This window comes from Plodia interpunctella, chromosome 30, assembly GCF_027563975.2.
Source record: "Plodia interpunctella isolate USDA-ARS_2022_Savannah chromosome 30, ilPloInte3.2, whole genome shotgun sequence".
In the NCBI taxonomy this organism is placed as follows: domain Eukaryota; kingdom Metazoa; phylum Arthropoda; class Insecta; order Lepidoptera; family Pyralidae; genus Plodia; species Plodia interpunctella.
In genome coordinates this window covers 1,433,047-1,459,823 of record NC_071323.1, presented here as the reverse complement: position 1 = coordinate 1,459,823, position 26,777 = coordinate 1,433,047, and the positions used below count along the sequence as shown (strand labels likewise).

The 26,777-nt window shown below is 35.6% G+C and overlaps 2 protein-coding genes across 8 annotated transcripts in view; both read right to left on the bottom strand.

Moving 5' to 3' along the window:
- The window catches only part of Adar (Adenosine deaminase acting on RNA), a 57,927-nt gene extending 36,073 nt beyond the window's left edge, over positions 1-21,854 (bottom strand). Inside the window, exons 1-6 of one of the 6 annotated variants that reach the window (XM_053767235.2) lie at positions 21,613-21,854; positions 20,256-20,269; positions 17,276-17,357; positions 13,522-13,592; positions 12,860-13,003; positions 6,844-7,000 (exon numbers count right to left, since the gene is read on the bottom strand). In XM_053767235.2, the coding sequence (XP_053623210.1) occupies positions 6,844-7,000; positions 12,860-13,003; positions 13,522-13,592; positions 17,276-17,357; positions 20,256-20,269; positions 21,613-21,643 (499 nt within the window). In that variant the 5' untranslated portion in view covers positions 21,644-21,854. Of the gene's footprint in view, positions 1-6,843; positions 7,001-12,859; positions 13,004-13,521; positions 13,593-15,761; positions 15,974-17,275; positions 17,358-18,282; positions 20,220-20,255; positions 20,270-20,718; positions 20,883-21,612 lie in introns of those variants that run through there. The other 5 variants (XM_053767234.2, XM_053767238.2, XM_053767236.2 and 2 more) reach the window with 5 other exon arrangements.
- Positions 21,855-26,545: 4,691 nt separating this feature from the next.
- The window catches only part of Ranbp16, a 37,061-nt gene continuing 36,829 nt past the window's right edge, over positions 26,546-26,777 (bottom strand). For both annotated transcript variants that reach the window (XM_053767418.2, XM_053767419.2), the window contains exon 27: positions 26,546-26,675. The gene's annotated coding sequence lies outside the window, so the exon portion shown is untranslated. The remainder of the gene's footprint in view (positions 26,676-26,777) is intronic.

The following is a 26,777-nucleotide window of genomic DNA, read 5'->3' as shown; positions in this document are numbered from 1 at the left end:
ATTTCTATTTAATTAAATGTCATCAAGGTATTCCTTTACAGGATAATATTTTTTTGAGAACTAAACTTAAAGAACTTGCAAGAATTGTACTACAGTACATACAAGTAAAATTAAATACAACTTTTATTTAAAAATACAAATATTCTGGATAGATGTCGTGACAGCGATGTCATTCAACTTGAATATTAAAATGGCCTGTATAGTTAGATAATAAAATGCATTTTAATTGCATTGTGGTCTGCACTATACAGACTCAGGTCATTGCACTAAGTTGGTAATAAAAAAATATAACAATACTAGCTTTCGCCCGCGGCTCCGCCCGCGTGTTATTCATGTGTTTTACACAGGATCAATTTATTTTTCACCAGAGCGACGTCGGGACGGGTCGCTAGTCTTCTTATGAAAATAATAGCTACAGCCCGCGGCTCCGTTCGTAAAAACTATTATGTATCACTGTTTCAACTATCTACATACTAAAAATCACATAAAACCTATGTATGAGAAACTGAAAAAGAAAAGTCGTGGTTTTCCCTAGAGACTACAACGAAGAATACCTCAAGAAGGACGTTAAATAGTACATTATACACCGAGATATGAAAGTAACAGATTCAGACGAAGATGTATGTTGTAGCCCGAGACTTAAGTCGAGGGCCGCAAACACGCGAGTTGTGAATCGTACTTTCTTTCTAGTTACATAGATTCTTTACAAGACGCTTACGCGAACAAAAACTGTTCTAATGCACAATTTTAACCACGTCCATTATATATTCACAGAATTTCATATTTTTTAAATAGAATCAATTATTCTGTCAGAATGACGGTTACATTCAGCCAGGGTCACATTTATTTCCGCCGGGTTATAATTTATACAATTCCCAAGGGAGTCATGGTATTAAATACATTTTTGCTGGACTACAATTTCACGTCTAAGTTTAAACATTTAAAGTTTTTGAAATTTGATTGTTTTATGGTTTTATATATTGGTTTAACAACGCGCGTGTCGCCCCTGGTGTTGCAGCGTCCATAGGCTGTAGTGACCACGCCCCGTCAGGTGGACCGTATGCTTGGTTGTGCAGAAAATATTGACAGCAGTGGACTTCCTATTAGCTGATGATGAAGACTGAAGACCTACCTCTATCATCTGTTTTGCTTTCTTCTTTCTCCATCAGAACCATTTAAGTTTAATCGCTGAAGTTTATTAAGCAAGATATATAATTTTAATTTGTCAACACAAACTTTTGGTATTATAGCTTTCTGATTTCGGACTCGATTTAATTTTTGTTAGGATGGATGTAATATTTTTAAAATTAAGATTTCGGATATAAGATTTATTTTTATAGAGTATTGCGCACTGTAAATAACGTATTTGTTTTTGTTTATTTACTTTTCGATTACATTGCCAAAAACTCGCACCAATATTTTCAATAGACAGTTTTGTTTTTTTTTGAGTTGAGCAATAACAGACTCTTAATCTATTTTTAAATCACGACAGCCGTTTCTTGCAATTCTTTTTTTAAAACAAACTTTTTTGTTTTTTTTTTTTTGTTTGCATCAAAGACACAACCGATTCTGGCAAAGCTTACAACATAATTGGGTTTATTCGATCGAAGCGCGGCACGCACGGAAGTCGATAAAATGAGACATTGGGACTATAATAAAAACCGAATCTGAGACGTACCAGGTTAGGACCGTTATACAAGCTACACGTGCCAAAGAAATTTAATTTACTTTTGGTTTTGGTAAATTAATACACTTACACATAAATTTGTATTTAATAAGTCCTTCTGGCATAATAGGGACCAACACTGTTTGAATGAGTTTCTTTCGGCATTTCTTCTCAGCAGTGGTCGTTCCGAAATGCTAGTAGTTTGTAGCTTTGGTAAATATCATTTAATTTAGAATATGACGTGAAAAAGTGCCTGTGAAGGCCTAATTTCAGAATAAATGATTTGATTTTGATTTTGACTACTTAGACCGATGTTTTTATTGAATTACTAGCAGCGCCATGAGGCTTAATTTTCTGTGAGAATTTTTGGGATAAAACGAATAAGCATCAATTAGTAGCATGCACCTGGAGATTAACGATTAGCGACTAACATTGTGTTATATACAAAAAAGATTACAAAAAAAAAACATGAAACAAAATTCTCTATGCATAGTATTCCTCAATGCTGAGAGTCGCTGTCTTTTCGTGGAATAAAATGACGATACGACAAGGACAATAACTTTCTTGGCATTATTAATGGAGTGGTTAGCCATTGCCTTCTCCATTTCACACACAAGTTAATAATCGACCTAATGTTTTCCGACTCACATACGTAGTATTTTTGGCAAAATATTGATTAAATTAATTGCAATGATTAATTTGGACGAAAATCCCTTCTATCTTGGTGATAATAAAAACAATTGAACAACAACAAACCGATCGGCACGCGCGAGAACTAAAGACTACATGGCTCAATAAGTTAAGAAAATAAATTATATAAAATTGCTATTTTATTAATATTTATGCCAAATAGGCTTGTACATAAATTCAATACACCAGTTATATCAAATTGTTTAAAATATATAAATATATTTTTATTAGAATAACTTGATTGTAGAAGTACAATACAAGTACCACCCAGCAGTGGGACGCAACAACAGGCTTTTTATGTATCTATACTATTATTATAAAGAGGTAAGCGTTTGTAAGTTTGTGTGTTTGAGGCGGGTAATCACCGAAACTACCGAACCGATTTCAAAAATTCTTTCACCATAGAAAGGTACACTATCCATGATTGCTATAGGCTATGTTTTATCTCAAACTTCCACGGGAAGAAGCCTCTGGCAATATTTAGTATATAAAAAACTTGATGGACTAACCCAAACTCTGGATCGTGTTACAAATAACTTAAACCACGTGACATCACCTTTATAATGGGACATGGGGGAATTTTTACGACACATCTGAATGCCTTTTGCACGTTCATTCACATAGCTGTGTCCCCCTCGCAAAGTTCACAAGACAAGACATACAACTAACAAAACTGGACGCAGAATAGAATTGAAAAAAAATAAAAAAAAAATTTGTTTTTCGAAAAGAATGGAATTTATTCATTGTTTGGATGATAATATTTTTTTTTTTTTGTTTTTTTTTTTTTTTATTTATCAAATTAATATTTTTTGGAATATAATATGATGCATAATGAATACGTAATCTAACCACCTGTTACATTTACCTTCAATTTAATTTGATACCTGTCATTAGATTTTTCTTATTTAATGATATTTTTCTATTATTATCATGAAATAAATTTCAACGTTTCTTTGAGGAGGAGAGGAGAGGAGAGGACGAGTAACAAATATTTCCTACAGTTTCAACGCTAGTGAAAATATCATTTCCATTTGACATATTAAAAAAAAGACACTGCAAGGGTCAGTTTTTGTTTTTGCTACTGAAACTATCATTTTATTTAAAAAAAATGAAAACTTTATTCTTTAATAATAATATACACTTGGAATTATTGGTAATAAAATCTTTATTTTTTACTTCGTAGACGATAACATTTTTTCAGAAGAAAAAAACTTTAAACTACAGCTAGCACGGTTTTATATAAGTTTATTTTATTTTGTTTATGTTTATTTGCCTTCATTTAGTAAAAAAACGTATTTGTTTTTTTTAATATAATAAACTAATTATATATAAATTATACAACTAAACCTTGTTCAGAAATCACACTATCCATTGGTGAAACCCGAATGAAAATCCGTGCAGTAGTTATTGAGTTTATCGCGAACAGACAGACAGTCGCGGTAAAGGACTTTGTTTTATAATATGTAATTATCTGTGAACAATAAAATAATGTACTGTCTGTTATAATTTATGTCTGTGGTATTAGGGGGACCATAAAAGATTTAAGTTTCATTACGAAAACAGTTTCAGTTACGTCGAAGTTAGATTGACGTCGTGCGGTTTGAAATACATGTTTGCTTATTTATTTATTTAAGATGAGGCTATATATAGACTAGATCTGTGTGTGTAGTGAGACTTTACTATTTACATATCACAATCGAGTTGATTTGCAGTAAGATGCAACTAACCAATCACAGTGCGCCATTGTGACGCAACGACAACCACACCGCAATTGGTTCGCTGAGTTTCACTTCGAATCGGTTGATTGTCTGAGCCTAAGTTCAGAGTTTATGACAATGACTGTAGCCCAATGGCCATCATGCCGGACTGCTGTACTGGATCGAGTAAGGTATTGATAAATAAATAAATATATTAGAACAAATCACACAGATTGAGCTAGCCCCAAAGTAAGTTCGAGACTTGTGTTATAGGATACTAACTCAACGATACTATATTTTACATTATATACATATATAGATAAACGTCCAAGACCCGGGCCAATCAGAAAAAGATCATTTTTCTATCATGACCAGACCGGGGATCGATCCCGAAACCTCTCGGTTCAGAGGCAAGCACTTTACCACTGCGCCACCGCGGTCGTCAAAATGTTAGCCTTGAAAGTCGGACTCAGACGGTAGACTTAATTATAAGTATATTTTTGTCAATAAGTGATGTATGTATATAATCCAAGTTGGATTGTGAAACTGATAAGCAACAATAGCATTCCCATGGAGGGTTGACGTCAGGCAGGCGACCGGTTGTAAAATCACAGCCGAATCTTTAAAGGGAAATTATTTTTTTCAGATTAACTTCATGAGTCTCGGATGTTTATCTATATATGTATCCATAGTAACATTACAATAATGCTGTTTGTCTGTCATATTTTCACGACTAAAATGTGCTGGGGCGATTTTTATGAAATTTGGAAAAGATAGTTAAGGTCAAATATAGAGGGCAGAGCCGCGGCAACATCTAGTATGTTTACCGTTTTCAAGAAATATTTATCATTTTCATATTTTTTTTCCGAAAACCAATCACTTTTACGTGGACTCTGGCTATGTTTTCTGACGTGAAAACCTTCTTTAGCGGCGTTGTGCACTTTTTGTGACGGGTAGAATATGTTAAACTCGCGTCAGGACGCGCGTGACCCGATCGAAAATTCGCAAGACGTCAAAAATGCACAACGTTAATATTATTCAAGTTTTTAATTCTGCCGGCACTGCCGGAGCGCAACCCGATTTTTTAGCCATAACTTGTCATTCGTTCGACTAATAGTTAAGCCAAATTTATTTATTTTCGTGCGTAATGTCATTCAAATTATACTATAATTGATGTTCCGTTTTTTTTTTATTTGCGGTTAACAAATCGATCAAGGGGCCTTCGATAATGGTAATGAAGTAAAAATATTACAATTCACGAACGAATGAGAAAGGAAACAGTCATTAATTACTGTCTTTGACAAACGAGCATAATCAAAGCATAGGGTTGGTTAAATCTGTGCTAAAAGTTGCCCGTAACTTCGTCCGCGGTAAACTAGACCGTGTTAATGTTCGTTCAACCCTCGAACTATCGTGAAATTTAGAATATTATCTATACATACCTCTATAATAAAAGGATTTGGGCACATTAACAACATAAACACAAAACAAAAATAATTGATGATGACGGACGCGCTGCACAACATACTATATCACTTTACTATTTTAACAAACATTACTGATTTAAAAAATAATAATAAATTTAAATAAAATACATCTATACTATTATTATAAAGAGGTAAGTGAGTTTGTATGTTTGACGCGAACGTAATCTCCGAAACTACAGAACCGATTTCAAACATTCTTTAACCATTAGAAAGTTCATTATCCAAGTTTGTTATAATCTATATTTTATCTCAAAATTCCCACGGGAGCGAAGCCCCGGGCGACATCTAGATTTTTTTTAATCTCTAATAATTTTGACTGCTTACCAAAACATTGTTCGGCCACGCGAACGAAGTCGCGGGCATCACCTAGTTGAGATATAAATTATATTTTCAGATAGTTGCCAACCCTACTTCAACGGACGAATGGCGTGTCGTGCTTTGGAAACAATTTCCATGCGACATAAATACCAGTTTTTACGGAGCGCGGATACAATTTGTCCCGATTATTTGCCGACTTGAAAAGAGTATTGTTTTTATTTTATAACAAGACTGGAAGAAACGGAACGTTATATTTGAACTAGATATACATTCAGTTAACAATGTCCACGGTAAAATAATGTGGGAGTATTTTCTGCCATCTATATGGAATGAATACCCTAACAATATTTGTGAGAAAATAATTAATTTAGAAACCAGTACAACCAAATGTGAATTAATGCTTAAGAACTATATTATTAACTGAGTAAATTTGTAATGAGTAATGACTCGCCTTGCCGCGTATAAACCTGTAATAGGTTTTTGTTGGTAGTTCTTGTATTTTTATTATAACAATATTGTAACATAAATAAAGAATTAAAAAAATAAATAAAAAAAACTATAATAAAAAAAATTATACAACATTCGGAAGAGATTTTAAAACTATTATTTTTGTCTTTTTAAATGAGTGAGTGTACTTTTTGTTTGAAAAGCAAATGGAAAGTGATGTTTTCCAGATTGACCAGGGTCTTGTATGTATGTGTATGTTATCAAATACTAGTTTTTACCAGCGGCTATGCATTTATTTTTCCCGGATGAAAGGTACCCGTACCCTCCGTAATTACAGTATGCAAAATTTCAAGAAGATCGGTTGAGTAGATAGAGCGTGAAGAGGTATCCAATCAAAATCAAATCGAAAATAATTTGTTTGCATTAATAGTGATCAGAACAAGCCTATTTAGTACAGTACAGTAAAAAACAAAGCTATTTTCGCTTTTAAAATATTAATTAGGATGTTTAAAATATAATGAGATATATACTAACTAACCTTTAGACTGAGGTTCGTCACAAGTGAAATCCTGCGGCTTGTTGCTGGAAAGTACTCTGCCGGCGTGCGTGAGGAGAGCCGCGAGGCAAGCCCTAGCGGCCGAAGCTCGGGCCTCCCGCTTGCTGTGGCCGACGCCTTCAAAAGTCATATCTGCTACCTGCGTAGAAGGGTTATGTGGCTAAATCTATACTATTATTATAAAGAGGTAAGTGTTTGTGAGTTTGTATGTTGAGGCGGGCGATCACCGAAACTACCGAACCGATTTCAAAAATTCTATCCCCATTACAAAGGTACATTATCCAAGATTGCTATAGGCTATGTTTTATCTCGAAATTCCCACGACGTCTAGAAAATAAATAAAATAAGTAAAGCACAAGTTTATTTGATAGACTTTTAATATTCATTTCGCTACAACTTTCGAACGGCCGAACCGATTTTGATCAAACATAGCTTGTTTGTTGCAATTTTCTGTTACACCGTGATCGTCAATTAGTGCAATGTTAAGTAACCTTTTGGAATGCAGTAACGTAGCATATTGTGGAGTTGATTAGACGAGGTGTTTTTATTAGAGGTAGACTTAAGTACAGTCAACAGCACATCAAGTTACGCTGGATGAACCACTATGGCGCGGTAATAGCGGCGAGTTTGAATGAATTTGGGTAGGTTGATGTGTAGACGTACGTACTAAAGTCGTCTGCAAGGGTAACTCGCTCACGTCTGTTTCAATTTGGAACCAGTGGTGGCCCAGTGGGACCGTCCGCCTGTGATCGAAAGGTCCCAGGTTCAAATCCTACTCGCGCCACATGAGTTTGTATACCAATCTGACTCATGTATAGTAGTTTTCATAGACCACCACTTGCTTCCGGTGAAGGAAAACATCGTGAGGAAGCCTGCACATTGATGGACAGTTTAGTTCACTAGTGTGTATGCGACCACCTGCCACCAGATGTCGGTAGGTAGTCGTAAAACTCATGTCAGGTGCCTTTAAGAGACCTTAGCGATAACACACTCGATATGTAGACGATGGGAAGTAACTCACCATAACGGCCACCCTGAATATAGGTTTGTGATCCTCGCCATGTTTATCGATGTCTTTAAACTGGAATCCGGTGCCGAGTTCGTTCAGAATCGATATAGGATGCTTAGTTTTCAACTCCGTGTCACTAATATATCGTATGTTCTCCATGACACGTGTTTTAATTTATTTATAACTAAAAATCAGCGTTGTCTCCTACAAATTATTGTAAGGGTATAACAGAAGCTGTGACATTCCTTTGTCATCGAAATTTCTAAATAATCTAATTTTTATATATAATACAGCGTCACCCGTACATAAGCAAAAGCTTGTTGCGCGATATACAAAGAGACTCAAAGTTTGTAGATGTCTCAGACTTTATTTTGCATTGTCAATCAAATAAATAAAAGTGTTTAACATCTGTGAGCTATCTTTACCGCTCACGTCTCGGGAATGTGGAGATATGCCACAAGCATTTTATCTAATAAAATCCTTCCATCTAAATATTTGTTGTTTTTGTCTTTGTTATTCAGGAACCGCACTCTATCTACTAGTGAAAACCGTACAAAAATCCGTTGGGTACTTTTGGTTTTTATCGCGTTCATACAGACAGGTTCAATCCATACAAGTTATTCTGAAGAGAAAATATTTGCATTTTTGTTTTTAATGAATAAGCTCGAAAACTACTGGGCCGATTTTGATAACATTTTGCACAGAGATGGATCAAATCATCTGGAGTGACATAGGCCACTTTTTAAATATGGTTTTGTACCTGACCGAACGAAGCCGGACGGGGCGTGTCGCTAGTTTATAATATGTATAAAGATAATAAATAATCTACACGTATAATATATTATTATAGTGTAGAATTTCAAAAACACATTCTCAGATGAGAGAGAGAATTAAAGAAGAAAAAGTAGGTAACGTTGCAATAATCCGACGGAGATATGACCACGGGCCCGCGACAAACCATAGCGCGTTTTAAAATCGAACACCGCCATCTAGTGTGCAAATAATAAAACTTTAACTCGTCTACTTAAAGTTCGAATTAAATAATAAAATTGATTATATATACTGTTTTTATACTGTAATACATTATATATAAAATTTTCGTGTATTTAATAATTAAATATATGGGGAATCACGTAGATAGACTTAGCCCCAAAGTAATTTCGAGACTTGTGTTATGAGATACTAACTCAACGATACTATATTTTATAAGTTAATATAGATTCACATCCAATAATTTTCCATGTTGACCTGACCGGGAATCAAACTCGGGACCTCCAGTGTGGCGTATCAGAGGAACTGCTCAGCTCGTTTCTCTTATATTTTTGTGTGATTGTGTTTCACATCTATGTAATATATTTTTTATCAGCACTCTGATCACAATCATAGCATGTTTTTATATACTTTTTGACTATGTACATTATGTACTTTGTTATATTATTAGAAAAAAAAATTATAAGAAACAATAATGGTAAGCCCTTCTGTCACGTTAGGGGCCAACACTGTTCAAATGAGTTTCTTTCGGCATTTCTTCTCAGCAACGGTCGTTCCGAAATGCCAATAGATTGTAGCTTGTGAGAAGCAGGGACCGGACAAGCCGTTCGTTTGCTTAATCCTTTGAAAAGCTTTCCCATATTCTTGTGTAACCTGTTCAATGGCTAACCCAATCCAATGACTATCCCATATGGTGATGCTAACCCTTTCAAAGGATTTCCCATATGATATGGCTAACTCTTTCGAAGGGGTAACCCGTTCGTTATAGCGCTTACCCTGTTCGGTTTTCCCCTTAAATGCCTGCGGGGGGAGAGGGGTGTAGTTTTCATCACACCCCTGTGCAAATTTGCGTAGCTCCGTGTGTGAAGAGCCTACAAGACACGAAACGACACATTGAATCGTGTAAATTATAACGCACCGCTTTACCGCACGCGCTAAGTAGGTATTTATTGTGCATTCCAATATATTCAAATTAAGACCGTATGGCCTAAGCTTAAAGCATAAATTAGCCTGCTATCTGAACGGGTAACCCGTTCGTATGACTTACCTCAAAGAAAGGGTTTTGTAGTCGTTGATATAGCGCTTACCAAAGCAAATTGAACGGGTTACAGTACCGAACGGCTTTCGAAAGTAAACCCATTCCAAAAACCCCTTCAAAACCCGTGAAAGGGATAGCGGTCCGGTCCCTGGTGAGAAGTTACTATTTGATATAAAATTTGACGTCAAAAAGTGCCTGTGAAGGTCTAATTTCTGAATAAATGAATGATTGACTTTATTGCTTTAAATGTGGTACAATAGGTGAATTACATAAAATTTAAGTATCACATATATTTGATTTGATTTAACAGTCCGGCGTGATAACTATTAGGACACAGAGGTCGCCACTATAATATATGGTAACTTCACGCTACGATGGTAAGCACTAAGATTAACAACTACTCGACTAGCGGCCCAACCCAGCTTCGTTCGGGTGGACCACCCTTATCACTTAGGGGTATAAAAAATCGATAACAACCTATCCTCAACATCACATCAATACTAATATTGTAAAATGAGAAGATTTGTATTTTTGTTTGTAATGGATAAACTCAAAAACTACTGGGCCGATTTTCATGAAATTTGGCACAGAGATAGACGAAACCATCTGGAGTGTAATAGGCAAATTTTTTATGATGGTTTTACCCCAGGGGAAGCCGGGATAGACCTCTATTGTTAAATACATATAAAATTACATCAAAATCGGTCAAGCACTTTCAGAGGAGAATGGTAATTAGAACTGTGACACTAGAATTTTATATACGAGAATTAGAAGATAGATTAGATTAAAAAAAATGTATTATACTGGTATATTTACAAACTATTATACACTATTGCTGATCGGATTACGAAATCGCGGTTTACTGTGGACCGTTGAGTGTTGTTTTAATTTATTAATATTTATCATTAATTTATTTATTTATTTCGCGACTACGTCGCCCTCTCGGCGCCATTTTAAAACTGTAGATGGAAAACTACAAGATTTTCTTCAAATCTGACTTTATCCTAGGTACAGTCGAACACAAAAGTTTTTAACAATTGTTAATTGATTAACATTGTTGCGGGATCGTTCTGTCTCAAGCATTACATTAGTTTTCATTTGTACTGTTTGAGTAAATAAACGTTTTTCTCTCTACCTTAGAAAAGTTTACAAAAATTTAATTTAATTGACACAAACTTTTATTGTTGTCAGAGAGATCTCATTGCATTCAATGGTTTTCACCAATAGATAGTTTGATTCCCGAGGAAGATTTAGGTTTATCATATATCATGTTTGTACCTGAGTGAAGCCGGGACGGGGCGTTAGTATTTATTGTAGACTAGCTTTTGCTCCCGGCTTCGCCCGCATTAATTTTCCGGGATGGAAGGTACCATATGTCCTTTTCCATACTTCAAACTACATGTATGCAAAATTTCAAGAAGATTGGTCGAGTACATACTCGAGTAGATACTTACTTTCACATTTTATAATATTAGAATTAGGATGACTTTCTTCCTGTGCAGTTTCTTTTCAGACGTGGTCGTATTAAATATTTTGATACAAAGATTAAAATCTACGGATTATTATGCTATAGAAGATCTCTTCGTAAGTGTTGTGTAACCAACAAGTATGTTATTGGTATGTCATATCGGTTTTAAGTTTTTTAAAAATGTCTTTAGTATTAAGTTATTTGATAATTCAAATTGTATCAATAGTTTGGGAAGTCTGAAGTCTGTAGCACAGTTTTAAACAGATTAATGTTATCTGTACGTGTAATGTTATCAAATAAAGATTTATTAATATTATTTTTATGTTGGTACGCATTTTCAGCCACGGGTTCATTGGGACCCAGACTTTTGAGGCATTCATGGGGCCAATTATTATTAAAAATTTGCTTTGTAGCTTAGCTTTAAACATCTTTATGAATTTAATTAATTTAGATATTTATTTATACATACAGATTCAAAGCTGATAATCAACATACATTTTATAAAATTTGAAGTGAAACAGAGCCAGTGAAAGTACCTAAAAATTTCGTGGACTGAAGCTGAAGCCAGCACAGAATAAACTTTTGTCGACGACAGTACACCGATTATCAATAGATTCCCCAACTTTATGATACGAACCTTGACACGGCTAATACCCATCTATATACAATACAATATTGAATTCAGAGATTGGATTTTACATTTTATTCGATTCGGCTTCAGTTTTAAACTTTATTGAAGTAAATATACATTTTTATAAACTAGTCGGTACGAGCAGAATAAATTTCTATTGGACGCACAGAAAAATCCGAAAAATGTGCACAGGGCTTTTGCATTGCACTTCACACTATCGAGTCGAATCGTGGTGAGACGCAGCGAACCAATCACATTGCACCGTTGTGAGGCAACGACAACCACAACGCAATGTGTTTGGTTTGACTCGATTCTTCATAGTCGTATTCCTTATAACTGAGAGTCGTGGTTTATTACGTGGAATGAAACACACAACAACTTTCTTGGCATTATTAATGGAGTGGTTTGCCATTGCCTTCTCCATATCATACACAAGTTAATAATCAACAAGTGTGCAGGTTTCCTCACGATGATTTCCTTCACCGGAAGCAAGGGGTGATGCAAACTACTATACATGAGTCAGATTGGTATACAAACTCATGTGGCACGAGTAGGATTCGAATCTGGGACATTTCGATCCACAGGCTGGCGTCTTAACCATTACACCACCACCACTGATTCGATGGTGACATGTAAATAGCAAAGTCGCACTATACACACTGAGGGCTTAGTGCGAATCTATTCGAAGTGAGACGCAGCGTATCAATCACAGTGCTGTGTGGTTGTCGTTGCGACACAATGGCGCAATGTGATTGCTTCGCTACGTCTCATTTCGAATCGACTCTATGGTGAGATGTAAAAAGCAAACCCGCACTAAGCCCTCTGATTAAAAGTCAGTCGAAACATCGTAAATAAACTCACGGTGACGGCGACATTGAAGCAGGGACAGTGAGCGGGTCCCCCTTGCCTGAGCACTGTGTAAGTAACCTTGACGCCCAGCTCGTTGAGGGCCGAAACGGGGGATTTCCCGCCGGATTCCACAGCGTCTGCCGCGTTCGCCAACGCCTCGAGAAACGTAGAAGTTTATTTTAACTAACTACAATTTATAAAGCCATAATATTTGAAATGTCAAAAAAGTTAGCTAATACAATATTTGACGACCTCGGTGGCGCACTGGTAAAGTTCTTGCCATTGAACCGAGAGGTCCCGGGTTCGAACCCCGGTCGTGTCATGATGGAAAATGATATTTTTCTGATTGAACCGGGTCTTGGATGTTTATCTATATATGTATTTGTTATAGAATATAGTATCGTTGAGTTAGTATCCTATAACACAAGTCTCGATCTTACTATGAGGCTAACTCAATCTGTGTGATTTGTCCTAATATATTTATTTATTTAATAATATATTGAATTTTTTTTTTATTAAATATATTTATAGAACTAGCTGCAACCCGGGACTTCGCTCTTTGTATTATCGTTCGTGAAATGTCCACCGTGTGGCGGCTCAACGTGTCCTGTTTGCACTTTTAAAATAATTATAAGGTGTCAGGAAAGTGATCGTGGGCCGTTGTGTGTGGTTACCTGTAGATTCCACTTGAAGCCAGCGCCGAGCCGTATCGTGGGAGCCGACCTCTTTGCAGGTGGCTCTCCATCTGCAACAGACACATGTTATGTAACTGAACAAATCACATTATAAAAAAGGGTATATAATCGAGTTGACAAGGTCAGAAAATTGTAAAAAAATATGTATAGTCTAGATAAAATAGATATATTTAGGGTCGTTATGATAATTCATAGACAATGAAGCTGGATCTAAATACGAAGATTTAAACTTGGTTGGAAAGTCCATTTTTAAAAAGTCTGAAATAATAAAAACAAATTTAACCACGATAATAACACACATTTTAATCTATTAATATAAGTTTAAATTCTTCTACTAACAAAATATGGACAAGTATTTTATTCGTGTACAGTCTGCAATAAACAATTTCATTTCAAAAATCAAAAGTTTTGCAATAACTTTTATTAAGTCATCACCATAAACGTTATATCTAATGTAGCTGTCGAACAAACATTAGTTTTATTTAGCAAGTTCGAAATTGTTTTTATAATTTCATACTTTTTGAAGATAGACTATAGTCTGAAACGGTTCTCCGACAGTAGCTTCGTCTACGAACATTTCGTCGACAGAATGTTTCGACATCGGGCGTTTGAACGACAGAACCCTTCATCTACGAACGATTCGCCGACAGAATAGAGGAGACATTCTGTCGACGAAACGTTCGTAGACGAAGCAATTGTCGGAGAACCGTTTCAGACTCGGCCTATCCAACCAACTTTTAATCTTTAATCCAGCTGCATTGTTATAATCCACGAATTATCCTAATGATTCTAAATATATCTATGTTATCAAGATTATAGGTACATATTTTTTACGATTCTTGACCTTGTCAACTACCCTATTGCCTTGTCATTGGTCGTCCTGGTCTTCTATGGACCAAGAGGATGGATAGAGCTTCGATTCTGGCCACTCTAAAATTTGTTTTGTTCGGTATACCCTCACGGTTTTTATCATAATTTGTTAGTGGAAATTTGGTGCATGTTTGCAATTCAATTCAATTTATTTAATTCAGATTCTATAATAATAATAATAATAAACCTACACAACATCAAAACTCTCCAAAGGGCCTCTACGTGTGGGATCCATATCCCCACGCAAGCCTCTCAAAGGACCGGACTTAGTGCCGTGAATTTAAAAAAGGAGATACATAATAATAATAAAAATGTTTATTGCCATAAAAGATTACATGTTACAGATTATTTGTATCGAAACTAACACGAAAGAATCTAAACAAGAGAGAGAACATGCAAATCCGATTGTTATTAACAAAGGTTCCCACACTAGGCTAAGCCTGTCTCGTGGATAACCTTATAATTAGAATTCACAACAAGGGTTAATGCGGGCTAAAACGAACATGATGACAAGTTTGACATATTAAAATAGCATGCAATACAAATCTAATCTATTCTCATCCATAAATGTTAGTAATACTGATCCTTAAAAAATAATGTCAGTAATTATATTTATTTAATTATTCTGTAAGTATGAACTCCGTTTTGGAAGAATATGCAGGTAGGTCCATTGCTCAGAATACGAACTATGGACCAAGCCTGCCACCCACTACACTCGGGTGACTAGTTTCGCCACCCGCTTTCTCATTATGTAATGAGTGAATTATTAGTGTTATGCTCGTCGAATACAATATATATTAGATAGGCTAGCTTCTGCTCGCGGTTTCGCCCGCGTGAATTTCTCACGGGATCCTAACTGGTACCCTATTCCTTGTCCGTACTTCAAATTACAATATGTAAAGATTGGTTGATTAGATAAAACTTAAAGATGTAACAAATAAACATACTTTCGCATTTATAATATTAGTAAGAATGTAGTGTCCCAGTAAGTGAATATGTATATTTTATTTGAGAAATAAAATATTTTAAACCGGTTTGGGTTTAAAATCCGATTCTCACGCAATTTAAGTTTAGTTCATCGATTTTCTTCAATTTTATCAGTTTTCTACAATATTTCGAGCAAACCAATCGATCGACCAAACTTTGTCGTTTGTAAGTTAACTTAAAACCATCTAATCTTCATCATTATTGAAGAAAACTGATGAAGATTCGGGCGCGGTTCAAGTGAGATACGGGCCCTTGGCCATTGAACCTCTCAACAGTCACACACAGAGCATTAGCCACGACAAAATATATTAAAAAAATGAATTAAATAAATTAATTTTGATTTAAAATTGTAATCGTTTTACCTTCGATATTCTTCAAACTATCTCCAACCTCGCACATTTGTAGATATCAATGAAAACAATCCGAAATATAAACGAAAATACACACACAAATTCGTAGATGACGATATTGATATTATTAAATTATATATTTGGAATTATTTTCTATATAAATAACAAATTGTATGCCAGAACGGAGATGAAATGTAACTATCCCTTGTGGATTTACAAGGGGGTAGTTTAAAAAATAATAATTTAGATCGTTCCGAGTTTCTTTTTTTTTTTTAATTTTTTAAAGGCCACGGACGCCATACTTTGGCCACAATATTTTAACAACTTTCATGTGAAAAAGCGTTGGTGGTGTAATGGTTAAGACGCCCGCCTGTGGATCGAAAGGTCCCAGGTTAGAATCCTACTCGTGTCACATGAGTTTGTATACCATTCTGACTCATGTATTTATATAATTGTAACCTACCTTTTCCTTACATATTAATTTGTAAAATAAAATTACTTTTTACCTAACAATTGTTTCTTATCCTATCTTTTTTCACATCCTTCTTCATAGTCGTATTCCTCATGACTGAGCGTCGTGGTCATTACGTCGAATGAAACACACGTAACAACTTTCTTGGCATTATTAATGGAGTGGTTTGCCTTTGCCTTCTCCATTTCACACACAAGTTAATAATCAACAAGTGTGCAGGTTTCCTCACGATGTTTCTCCTTCACCGGAAGCAAGTGGTGGTCGATGGAAACTAATACACATGAGTTATATTGGTATACAAACTCATGTGGCACGAGTAGGATTCGAACCTGGGACCTTTCGATCCACAGACGGGGGTCTTAACCATTACACCACCACCGCTTCCGATAATAAATTATACACAAACCTAAACCACAGGAACACACACTATTGGTAAAAATCGCATGAAAACCTGTACAGTGTGTAGTTTTTGAGTTTATCGCAAACAGACACAGACGCGGCAGAGGTCATTCATTTTGCTATTATTTTTTTACATTGCCACAGTTCTGATTGATTATTTTTAAAGTCAGATAGCTAATTCTTGTTTTTGTTAAAATTTGAAAAATTGTAATGACAGCGCGGCCGCAGCGGTCGCCACGCTCTGAGAACCACCTATGTATTGAGAGTAGATAACACCGCGCAAGAGAGAGAGGTCGGGCTACCGATGAAAGAGATAACATACTCGTATGTAATTTAAATCAAAAAGTTCTTGGGCGTACTGGACCCGGTCTTACCTACAGCTTCATACGAGACGATTACACCAAAAATGTATACAAATGTATATAGATGCCCTTGCCCGCGTGATTACCCACGGGAGCGGTTATTTTTCCGGGATGAAAAGTACCCTTCTACATACTTCAAACTAACTATATGTATGCAAAATTTCAAGAAGATTGATTGAGTAGACAGAGCGTGAAGAGATAACAATCAAAACAAAAACACCAAATAAATAAACAAACAAACAAACTTTCGCATTTATAATATTAGTTAGCATTAAGATTATATATATAATTACCTTGTATAGCCCTCTTCTGCGCAATGGCAACCTCGCCAGGCATCAAGAAATCAGTTGTCGATGTTATGTCACCGCTTGATGTCTGTAATACATAAGTACTAATATTATAAACTATTTCCCGCTCATTTTCCGCGGCTTCGCCCGCGTACATTTCCCACGGGAACAGTATTTTTTCCGAGATACCCTATTTCCTTTTCCACACTTCAAACTACATGTATGCAAAATTGCAAGAAGATTGGTCGAGTAGATAGAGCGTGAAGAGGCAACAAACTTACTTTCACATTTATAATGTTAGGTTTAGCATGTGTTTGTTTGTGCTTCTTTCACGTTGAAACGGAGCAATGGAACTGGAGATAAATATAACTTACTTTTTAGCGCTGGCGGAGCACCGGTTAATTAAAACATATTTATTAGCGTAATCTTCAAATTTTTTTACGCGGACTCAGGCGTCACAGCCGTGGAGGAAACACAATAAGAGAAGAAATAGAATAAGATATTTAGGGAAGAACTAATGGAAGATTTCAATGGCTGTCTCTCATAGCGTTTTTCCCGGTTTCTTCCTCAGCCGTTGAGCGTCGGAGCCCAGGGTCGTTGTCAGACCATTGGTACGCATATCATCCTTGACGACATCAAGATACGACCTCTTTAGGTAGATCTAACTTTCAATACTAGCACATTCTAATGCGTATCAATGTATCAAATATCATCGGAATATCGCCTCTATTGCGTAGTTCCATGGGCGTGTGGTCCCGCCCTAAAATAGTACCGATCTATATGCTCCCATAGATGTCGTACGAGGCGACTGAAAAAGCCATGGCGGCTATAACATTCTAGCCAAAGACAGGCAACAATTACATCACCAGAGGGTTGACGTCAGTCAAGCGGCCGGTCGTAAAATCACAGCCGGATGTTCAAAATTGCAAAGGTTTATTTTTACAGGATTCGCGGCGTCACAGCCCCGCGTGTATGACAGAGAGAGATATCTAATAAGAGTTGTAGGTACATACAGGTTCCATTGTAAGTCTTCTTCTCAACTATTCTTAGGTCAAGTCACTCTTAATTCGGATAAAACACTAATAATGTCTACTCACTTTCATTCCTACAATTAGTGTTGTCGATTATCGAATATTCTATGAACTATCGATAGTTGGAGAAGCAAATATCGATAGTTTATTGTTTGGAAGTTGGCAGTGGGCTTACCCTGTCATTCATATACTCGTAAAAGTAAAACATACTCTAACCTAAAAGACGTTTTGTCTCTTTCTGTCAATTTCTAATATTATAAAGTACGATAGTGACAAAGCATATTTCAGCTTAGTTTTAATTTTTTTAGGAATAAAATAATTCACACATTCCCACAGAAAACCGTTCACAAAAAAATGAAAGAAATTTACCAGTACAAAGCTCCTATTTGTACCGGTTGTGTGTTCATAAATTTCATTCATTTTTTTGTGAACGGTTTATGCCACACTAAGTATTAGAAAGTATTACAGTTTTCTATGTGGTCACAAAATTATTTTTAAACAGTCTAATTTTTTATTATGTTTATAACTTAGTGGTGAATAAAGTATTTTCTAATTTTGACGACTTCAATGGCGCAGTGGTACAGTCCCGGGTTCGATCCCCGGTCGGGTAATGATGGAAAATGATCTTTTTCTGATTGGCCCGGGTCTTAGATGTTTATCTATATATGTATATGTTATAAAATATAGTATCGGTGAGTTAGTATCCCATAACACAAGTCTCCGAACTTACTTTGACTCAATCTGATTTGTCCTAATATATTTATTTATTTATATTTAATTTATTCTATTCTAATTAGCATAATAGCCAACTGTTTTATTCCTGGCCCAAGACATGTCCAGGAAATGATAAACCTGGATATGGCAGAGGTGATTTTTAAGTCATCTATCGATAGTCGAACTATCGATGTTTGCGCTACACTATCCTTTACGACCCACTTCCGATAAGAAATTACAAAAGGGCTCACAAAATAGTATTAAAAAAAATTCAACCGGTGCGTATGTTACAGTACAACATAATTAGGTACGACGTAAAGGGCGCTACTGTACTTAAATCTCTATAAGGCGACAGTATAGTTCCTATTTCGGCCATGTTTCGTTGATAACGTTGTAGCACACGTACAATGCCCGCATTTTCTGAACAATGTACATTGTTTAACAGATTACAAAGTGTGTAACTGTGTTCTAATTTTAAGAAACAATGAACACTTACTTTTGAAGTTGGCTTTATCAAGTAATTCACCAGTTACAGTGAAAATTATATATACAAGAAATTGATTCAAACTGATGATTGATTCTATGTTAAGGGCCCGGCGGCTGAGCGTGCAGTCTTTTTCTTTGTATGTCAATTGCTAACACTCCAAGTCGCCTAAAGGCATCTAACACGACTTGTTATGACTACCTACCGCTTCTAATGACAAGTAGTTGCATACACATTCACTAGTGAATTTAAACTGTCAAAGATTGTTAGGATTCCTCACGACGTGTTCCTTCACCAGAAGCAACTACTATACATAAAACAGATTGGTATTCAAACTCATGTGTAGGATTCGAACCTCGGACCTTAAGGTCGCAGGTGGTCTCAACCAATTGACCACCATCTTTCTTGTCATAATTATTTAGGTAGGTGATAATTTGGAAGTCTGAATAGATCCTAAGTTAATGCTGTGTTAATCCTAGTTCTAATTTTAAGAACTGAATGTTACCCTCATTCTTACTTGTTCAAACTTTCTTCCATGGCTGTGGAGCCTGAAGTCCCTAGGGTTACATAAAAAAGCTATATAAATTTATGAACAGCTGCTTGACATCAACTGTTTTTGGAAATGCCGTTGTTGCCTATATCTGCTGTGAAGGTTGTCCCTTACTCTCTTCATATTATTATGACATCCACAAATAGAAAATGGCATGGTCTTATTCTAGGGCGGGGACGACACGCGCATTGATGCAGAATCACTTACCTCTTCGTGAAATTCTGAAATAAATAAAAACGGTGCAATTATTTCGAGAGATCAATGAAGTTATTTTCTGAAAATGCTGGAGCGTATGAAACAATTCATTCATGCATTTTAGAAAAAAAAAATTTCTTTTTATCCAGCCTGTAGTTGTTGTGTCCCACTGCTGGGCAAAGGCCTCCCCCTTATTTTTCCACTCATCTCTCTCCATAGCAAGTTCCAGCCATCCAGGCAGAAAACTATGGAACTTTGTATTCATCATCATCTATCATAATTTTAGCCCATTTTTGCTCACGGCTGGACTTAGGCTCTTCACATGTGCCGTTCCTCTGTCCTGTGCCTCTATTGTCCTTGTACGACCTACAACTTTCATTATATCGTCTGCCTATCTCATTGCAGGTCGTCCGACACTTCTTCCATCTTTCAAAGGTTCATCTTTCAAATTCAGTCAGTGCTTCTCTCCACTTACCATCACGCTGATGAGATATGCCAGCTCCTGTCCACTTCCATTTCAGTTTCATATATACATTATATTAACTATAAGTAATTGGTAAGCTATTCTCTTATAGGGCTGGGTTGATTATGAAATTTTATTGTATATTGAACTTTCAATACACAATAAAAAATGTTGTGCTACAAAAAAATTTCTGTTGGTACTAATGGTTCACTGGGAAAGAATTACTTTAGTGCTGAGTTCGCCATTTTTTTATATATTTTATTTGGAACAATAAAGACAAATTATATTAATTTGTCACGATAAAGACAAAGACAAATTATATTAATTTGTCTTTTTAATATCCTACTAGATTTTGCTTGCAGCTCCTCCCATGAGAATTTTTCCCAATAATTATTTTAAGGATGAATGGAACCATATGTCCTTATCTATCCTTAGTCATAAATGTGAAAATTAAAAAAAAAAAAGATTATAGAGATAAAGTAGATTAAATATACAATTGAACTTATATAAAATTTGTGTGGCCAATATTTTTTTCGAGATATATAACACACGCGTGGTTGTATTCATGGGGCCGCATAGCAATTAACTCAATGATTTACTATCATAAAATTAATCATAAAGTAGGCAACCCTATCTTGTTTACATAGCACTGTTATGTTAAATGTTACAAGGTCGTGATAAAAAACATGTAGAAAAGGAATATAAACAATTTATCTATCTATCTATAAAAGGTACATTGGTATCCGCAGGAATACGACAAACAGAAATAACAGTTTTCGAAAATCGTGCGGTGATTGATACCGCGCTTAGGTTAGTTTACGCGTTTACTCACGATGTTACTATGTTTATCAATGTTATATAAACTTTTTTGAAGCCTATTGAAGCCTTTACGATTTTGAGACTTACCGTTTTTAGTAAAATCAGTGGTTATATCCATTTCATGAGTACGGTTTCAAGTGAACTCGTAAGTCCAATAGGATGAAAATCGATAAGATATACGTTAGCAGTCTGCACACATCGACTTGCAACTCGTGGCAACCTAGATATCTGTTGTTTTTGTAGTAAACAATGAAATTATGTTATACCGCGAAATAACTTTTCGCCCTTAAATCCAAAAGAAAATTAATAAATTGAAGCTCGCTCGCTCCTGTTAATGACAGCTGATATCAAAATGACATTGACAGATAAAAACTTTTGGCGCCAGGAAACCGCGACCGCCGCGATCCGCAATGACCAAACCAGCATTATTATCAGTAGGTACCTAGGTATCTATTATCACAGAGATAAGGTATGCACGAATGCACGCGGGGCCCTTCATAGATTTAGAAAGGTGAGGTGTCATGTGAGGTGTGTGAGTGTATCATCTTAAATTTTTATTAGCAAGTAGTAACTACATATTTACTATTTTAGTTATTTTACCTTATGAACATAAATTTATGCTACACCATATGTAGGATTTCATTTGAAAATTATTGTTACTTATTATACAAAAAACAGATTTATTATTCGCTATTGTATAAAAGACAGTGGTGTACGGATAGTCAAATTTGATGATCTTGCCAATTTGGCACAAAGAACTCTTAAATCCTCCTCTGCGCGAACATTTGTGTAACCTTATTTTGTATGTAGCATTTATAGTATATGTAACATATTTTTCTAAACATATGAGAACACAGTCTGGCAAACTTGCAAGGAATTTTCATTAAACTCTTTATTTTAATTGCCCGGAATTCTGGTGTCATTTTTCATCGCTTCGGAAAAGATAGTTTAAAGATTTTTAAAATAAAATATAAATAGACTAGATGTTTTGCCGGGGCTTCGCCGCTCCCGTGGGAATTTTGAGATAAAATACTATAAAATAACGGTGACAGAATTAATAACCTTTCTAACGGTGATATAATTTTTGAAATCGGTTCGGTAGTTTCAGAGATTACCCGCCTCAAACCGTACAAATTCACAAACGCTTACCTCTTTATAATGATAGTATAAATTACATCAAATAAACAAGAGTTTACTTAAATTCTGGGCTTTCAGTCATGTCGATGATGCTCAGTCAGTCAGGATCATCTGAGTGTGTTCCCGCTTGCTTGCTCAGCCGTAGAGCGTCGAAGCCCACTTACCTAATTTTTCTCCTCCACTTCGCACGGTCGTCGGCATCCCTAGTTGTCAGACCATTGTCACGCACATAGAATTAGTAAGTAAGTAGTAGCTTACTCCGACGTAGCACCTACTAATTCCATTGTCACGCATATATCACCCTTGACGACATCAAATAGACTTCTTGTGTTTTGCCCCTTCTGTCATGTCTCAAGTTTATTTTGTCTTCGAAATATGCTATGTTGTGTTGAAAAAACATGTCGTATGAGATCGAGTCATTTTTCTAACATAGTAACTGTTAGGCCACGCCCCTAATCGGTTAGTAAACAATGTTTTTGTTTTAGCTAACTCGAAAACATGGCGCTGCGAGTCTGGCTTAAGATGGGTAAAAAAAAAACAAATCACTTTTGTACAAATCACAAATTTATTTCATCTAAGTATTTACAACGCGAGTCGCTCACAACTATTAGTTTCTTATAATCTCTACATAACCTTACACTATAGGAAACAAAACTGGAGTTTATAATGTATACATTGTACAATAGTTACATATAATTATTATTGCATTTTATTCATAAACTTATAGGGTCTTACCAACTCGCACACTAGCGCCCTCATATTACAAATAAAAAGACAGTAATAATCTTAACAAATCATGCTATAGTTGGTAAAGGATTTTATTTGAAAGTATAATAGTTTTATATTGGACACAATTCCCATAATTATTACTAAATAAAAAACGGTATAAAAGTTACACACCACAGATAATGTAATGTCCATCTGTGTAAAGACGCCGAAATAATTATTTTATTTATTTATTCATTCATAAGCTTATGACCACAGTTTTAGAAAGGGCCCCGCGGTTAACGGTAGACCATAATATTTTTATATCCGCGGTGAACTGACAGTCATATATGTATAGTAGTATAGTCTTATAATATGAACCAAATACATCTGTCTCTGTTGCTCCCATTTCGAATGTATAGGTCCATCCTGCTGTCATATGACTCAAGTTATATTTTACAAAGTATAATAACGAAAATTATAACCATCATCAATTAACTTAAGAACTTTGTTCTTGTCGGTGGACCATTTTCCGTCTAATTCTGTCCTCAGCCATTGATTTCACCATCCTATACGACACGAGCTCTGCCTTCTCCTTTATTTCATCTAGGAATACCCTTTTTGGCTTTTAATTAAATTATAATACTTTCTAAAAAAAACCCTTTATCTAAGATATTTTATTTTTTAGTTTTTGCTTCTAAATAATAGGAATACTTAGTGTCATCGAATCATAATACTTTCTTGCAAATATCAGAAACAAAAATTATAACGGGACTTGTGTGACAGTGGGCACAAGTGACGTCACAAATGTCGGAATAAAAAATCGTTTTAATTATACTTTAATGAGTACAATGTTACTTTAAATAAAATTTATCAATTGTGACATTTGATTATCGTGTTTCATTACGTGAATGTGTGAATTTATACACATTACATTTTATACCTAGTCAGCTACTGCATTGACAGTGGCGCTAGTGTGCAGGAAAGCAAGGCCCAAAATAAAACACACGACCTCAACTCTATAGTCTATTCCTCTATTACATCCGAATGTTTTTGAAGATTATCGACAATAGACTAGGACTGGCTAAAGTCCGATTCAATACCCTGTACCGACACTGCCCGAGGGTTCCGTACAAGTTAAAGGCAAAAAAAAACTAAAACTAGCATACTAAAGAGAAATTTATGATTGTGATAAAACTTCCCGGCCGTAGTGGCATTCCTTTTTTCCCATCTGTTCTGTTTAATAGTTCTACGGTAGAACTGATGGTACTTTTTTCTCACTAATATATTATGACAAATTACACAGATTGAGCTAGCCCCAAAGTAAGTTCGAGACTTGTGTTATGGGATACTAACTCAACGATACTATATTTTATAACAAATAAAATACAGTATCACTAGTCCTATGATTTAAAACAATGTAACTAGTGTTCTTATTTTCTCTCACTAGTTTTATGATCTTCAGACTGACTATATGACATTTTATAAATAAACCAGACAAAAAAAAAACAGAGACTGGGGAACAAAAGGGACTATCGACTAGTGATTTTTGGGTTTCATCATTAACAGCCATTTAAACATCCCCACCGCTGGGGCACAGGCCTGATTTATGGATGGATAAGGAGTATGGCCCATCGAGCGAAATACATACAACCGGGACCAACTTTTCGTCCCTTCCGAAGCGCGGATGAGCTCAAGATAATACATTTTTGGTCACCCAATGACCGACCATTGTGTCTTAGGGTGAGTTGCACTTGAAAATATTACCGCTCTGTACGAGATATAACGTCCTAACGTATATTACAGGTGTAGCACGTGGTTCCGCCCTAAAATAGGATCAATACTCTCGTCAGAAAAATAAAACTATTTTCTGTGATAAGTCGGCTATAGTAAGCTTGCCTCTTGTTTTTTTTCTATACTTATTCTAGTACTATTACTTTCTAGTGGAAATTTCGAGACTCTGTCTACCCCTGTGGGAATTAGATGTGATAATACATATGTCTTGCAGGCATCCGGTCAAATCACCAATATTGATTCTCAGAGCGTTACGACCACTGCGTTGCGGCCGCGCTGTCATAACGATCTGTCAATTTTCTTGAGAAAGGAACATGGAATTAGTAGGTACTCCCGAAGTACTTATTAAATCCATGGGAAGGAATCATTTTCAAAATCAATCATTCATAAAATCGACATTGTCACATACATTGCCACAGTACAGATTAATTATTTCAAAGTCGGATAGTAAAACTAATTATTGTCTTTGTTAAAGAAAATTTGTATTGACAGCGCGGCCGCAGCGGTCGAGACACTGAGGAACACTCCCGTTCATTAAATGCGGTCTAGCCTTTCTATTAAATGGCTATTTAACCAGATAGCTGCGACATATACATTTCTGTGTACAATATAGCGTTTACAAACAAACGTACTTACTAAATATAGTTACGGTAAGGTTACATGCCCCATCCTCGCACGTAACTGTACGTCACAACCACATTACTGACGCTCCACCGTATAACTAACTAGAAACAAATAATATTGCCCGCGCTGGGAATCGAAGCTTGTTTATGAAACTGTGTGTGTATTCGTCCTTCTTTGTCGGAAACGTCTCCAAAACGGAGCACTGGATTGAGGTGATTTTTGGTGTGGATAGTTGGAGAGCTGGAGAGTGACATGGGCTACTTTATGCAGCACCGGACCCGCTGGAAATAACTTTTATTTCCATAAAAATACATATCCGGATTTTTAAATACCTAATAAAATCATAGATTGTTTTAAAATTCTTAGTGCCAGTTTCACGACTTGCTGATAAAATATTTGATAGCCTATATCTTACAGATAACGTCAAAATTGTTTCAGAAGTGTTGCATACGGCTAACTGGAAAATAACTTAATATGATAGGTATATCAGAGAATGACTTGCATAGGGCTACCATGTAAATAACTTCAGATTTAACTTGCAGTTAGTTTATCTGTCAGATTACAATGATGTTTTAGGAATCACACAATCAATTTTTTTAAAACCCGCATCTAAATCCGTTGCGTAGTTTTAAAGATTTGAGGACACAGGGACAGACAGCGAGTAACGACTTTGTTAAATAATGATGTAATGATGATATAACTTGATGGAATAACCCGACATAACAAGAGCCGCTTTTTAGGTTGTAATAAAAGTTAGTCATCATAATGCATTTCGTCTATTACGCTAAAAAATAGTATATATAACATAGATATAATTACTTAAAACAATGATAAATTTACAATGAGATGTGTATATACAGTGTATCACCATGTCTTCTTCGATTTTGTTGCTGAAACAATTAATAAAAATTAACATATACATCCATATTAATATCAAAGCTTAATGAGTTTCATATAGTTGCTCGACGGCCTTGCTAAAAGCAAAACAGCCA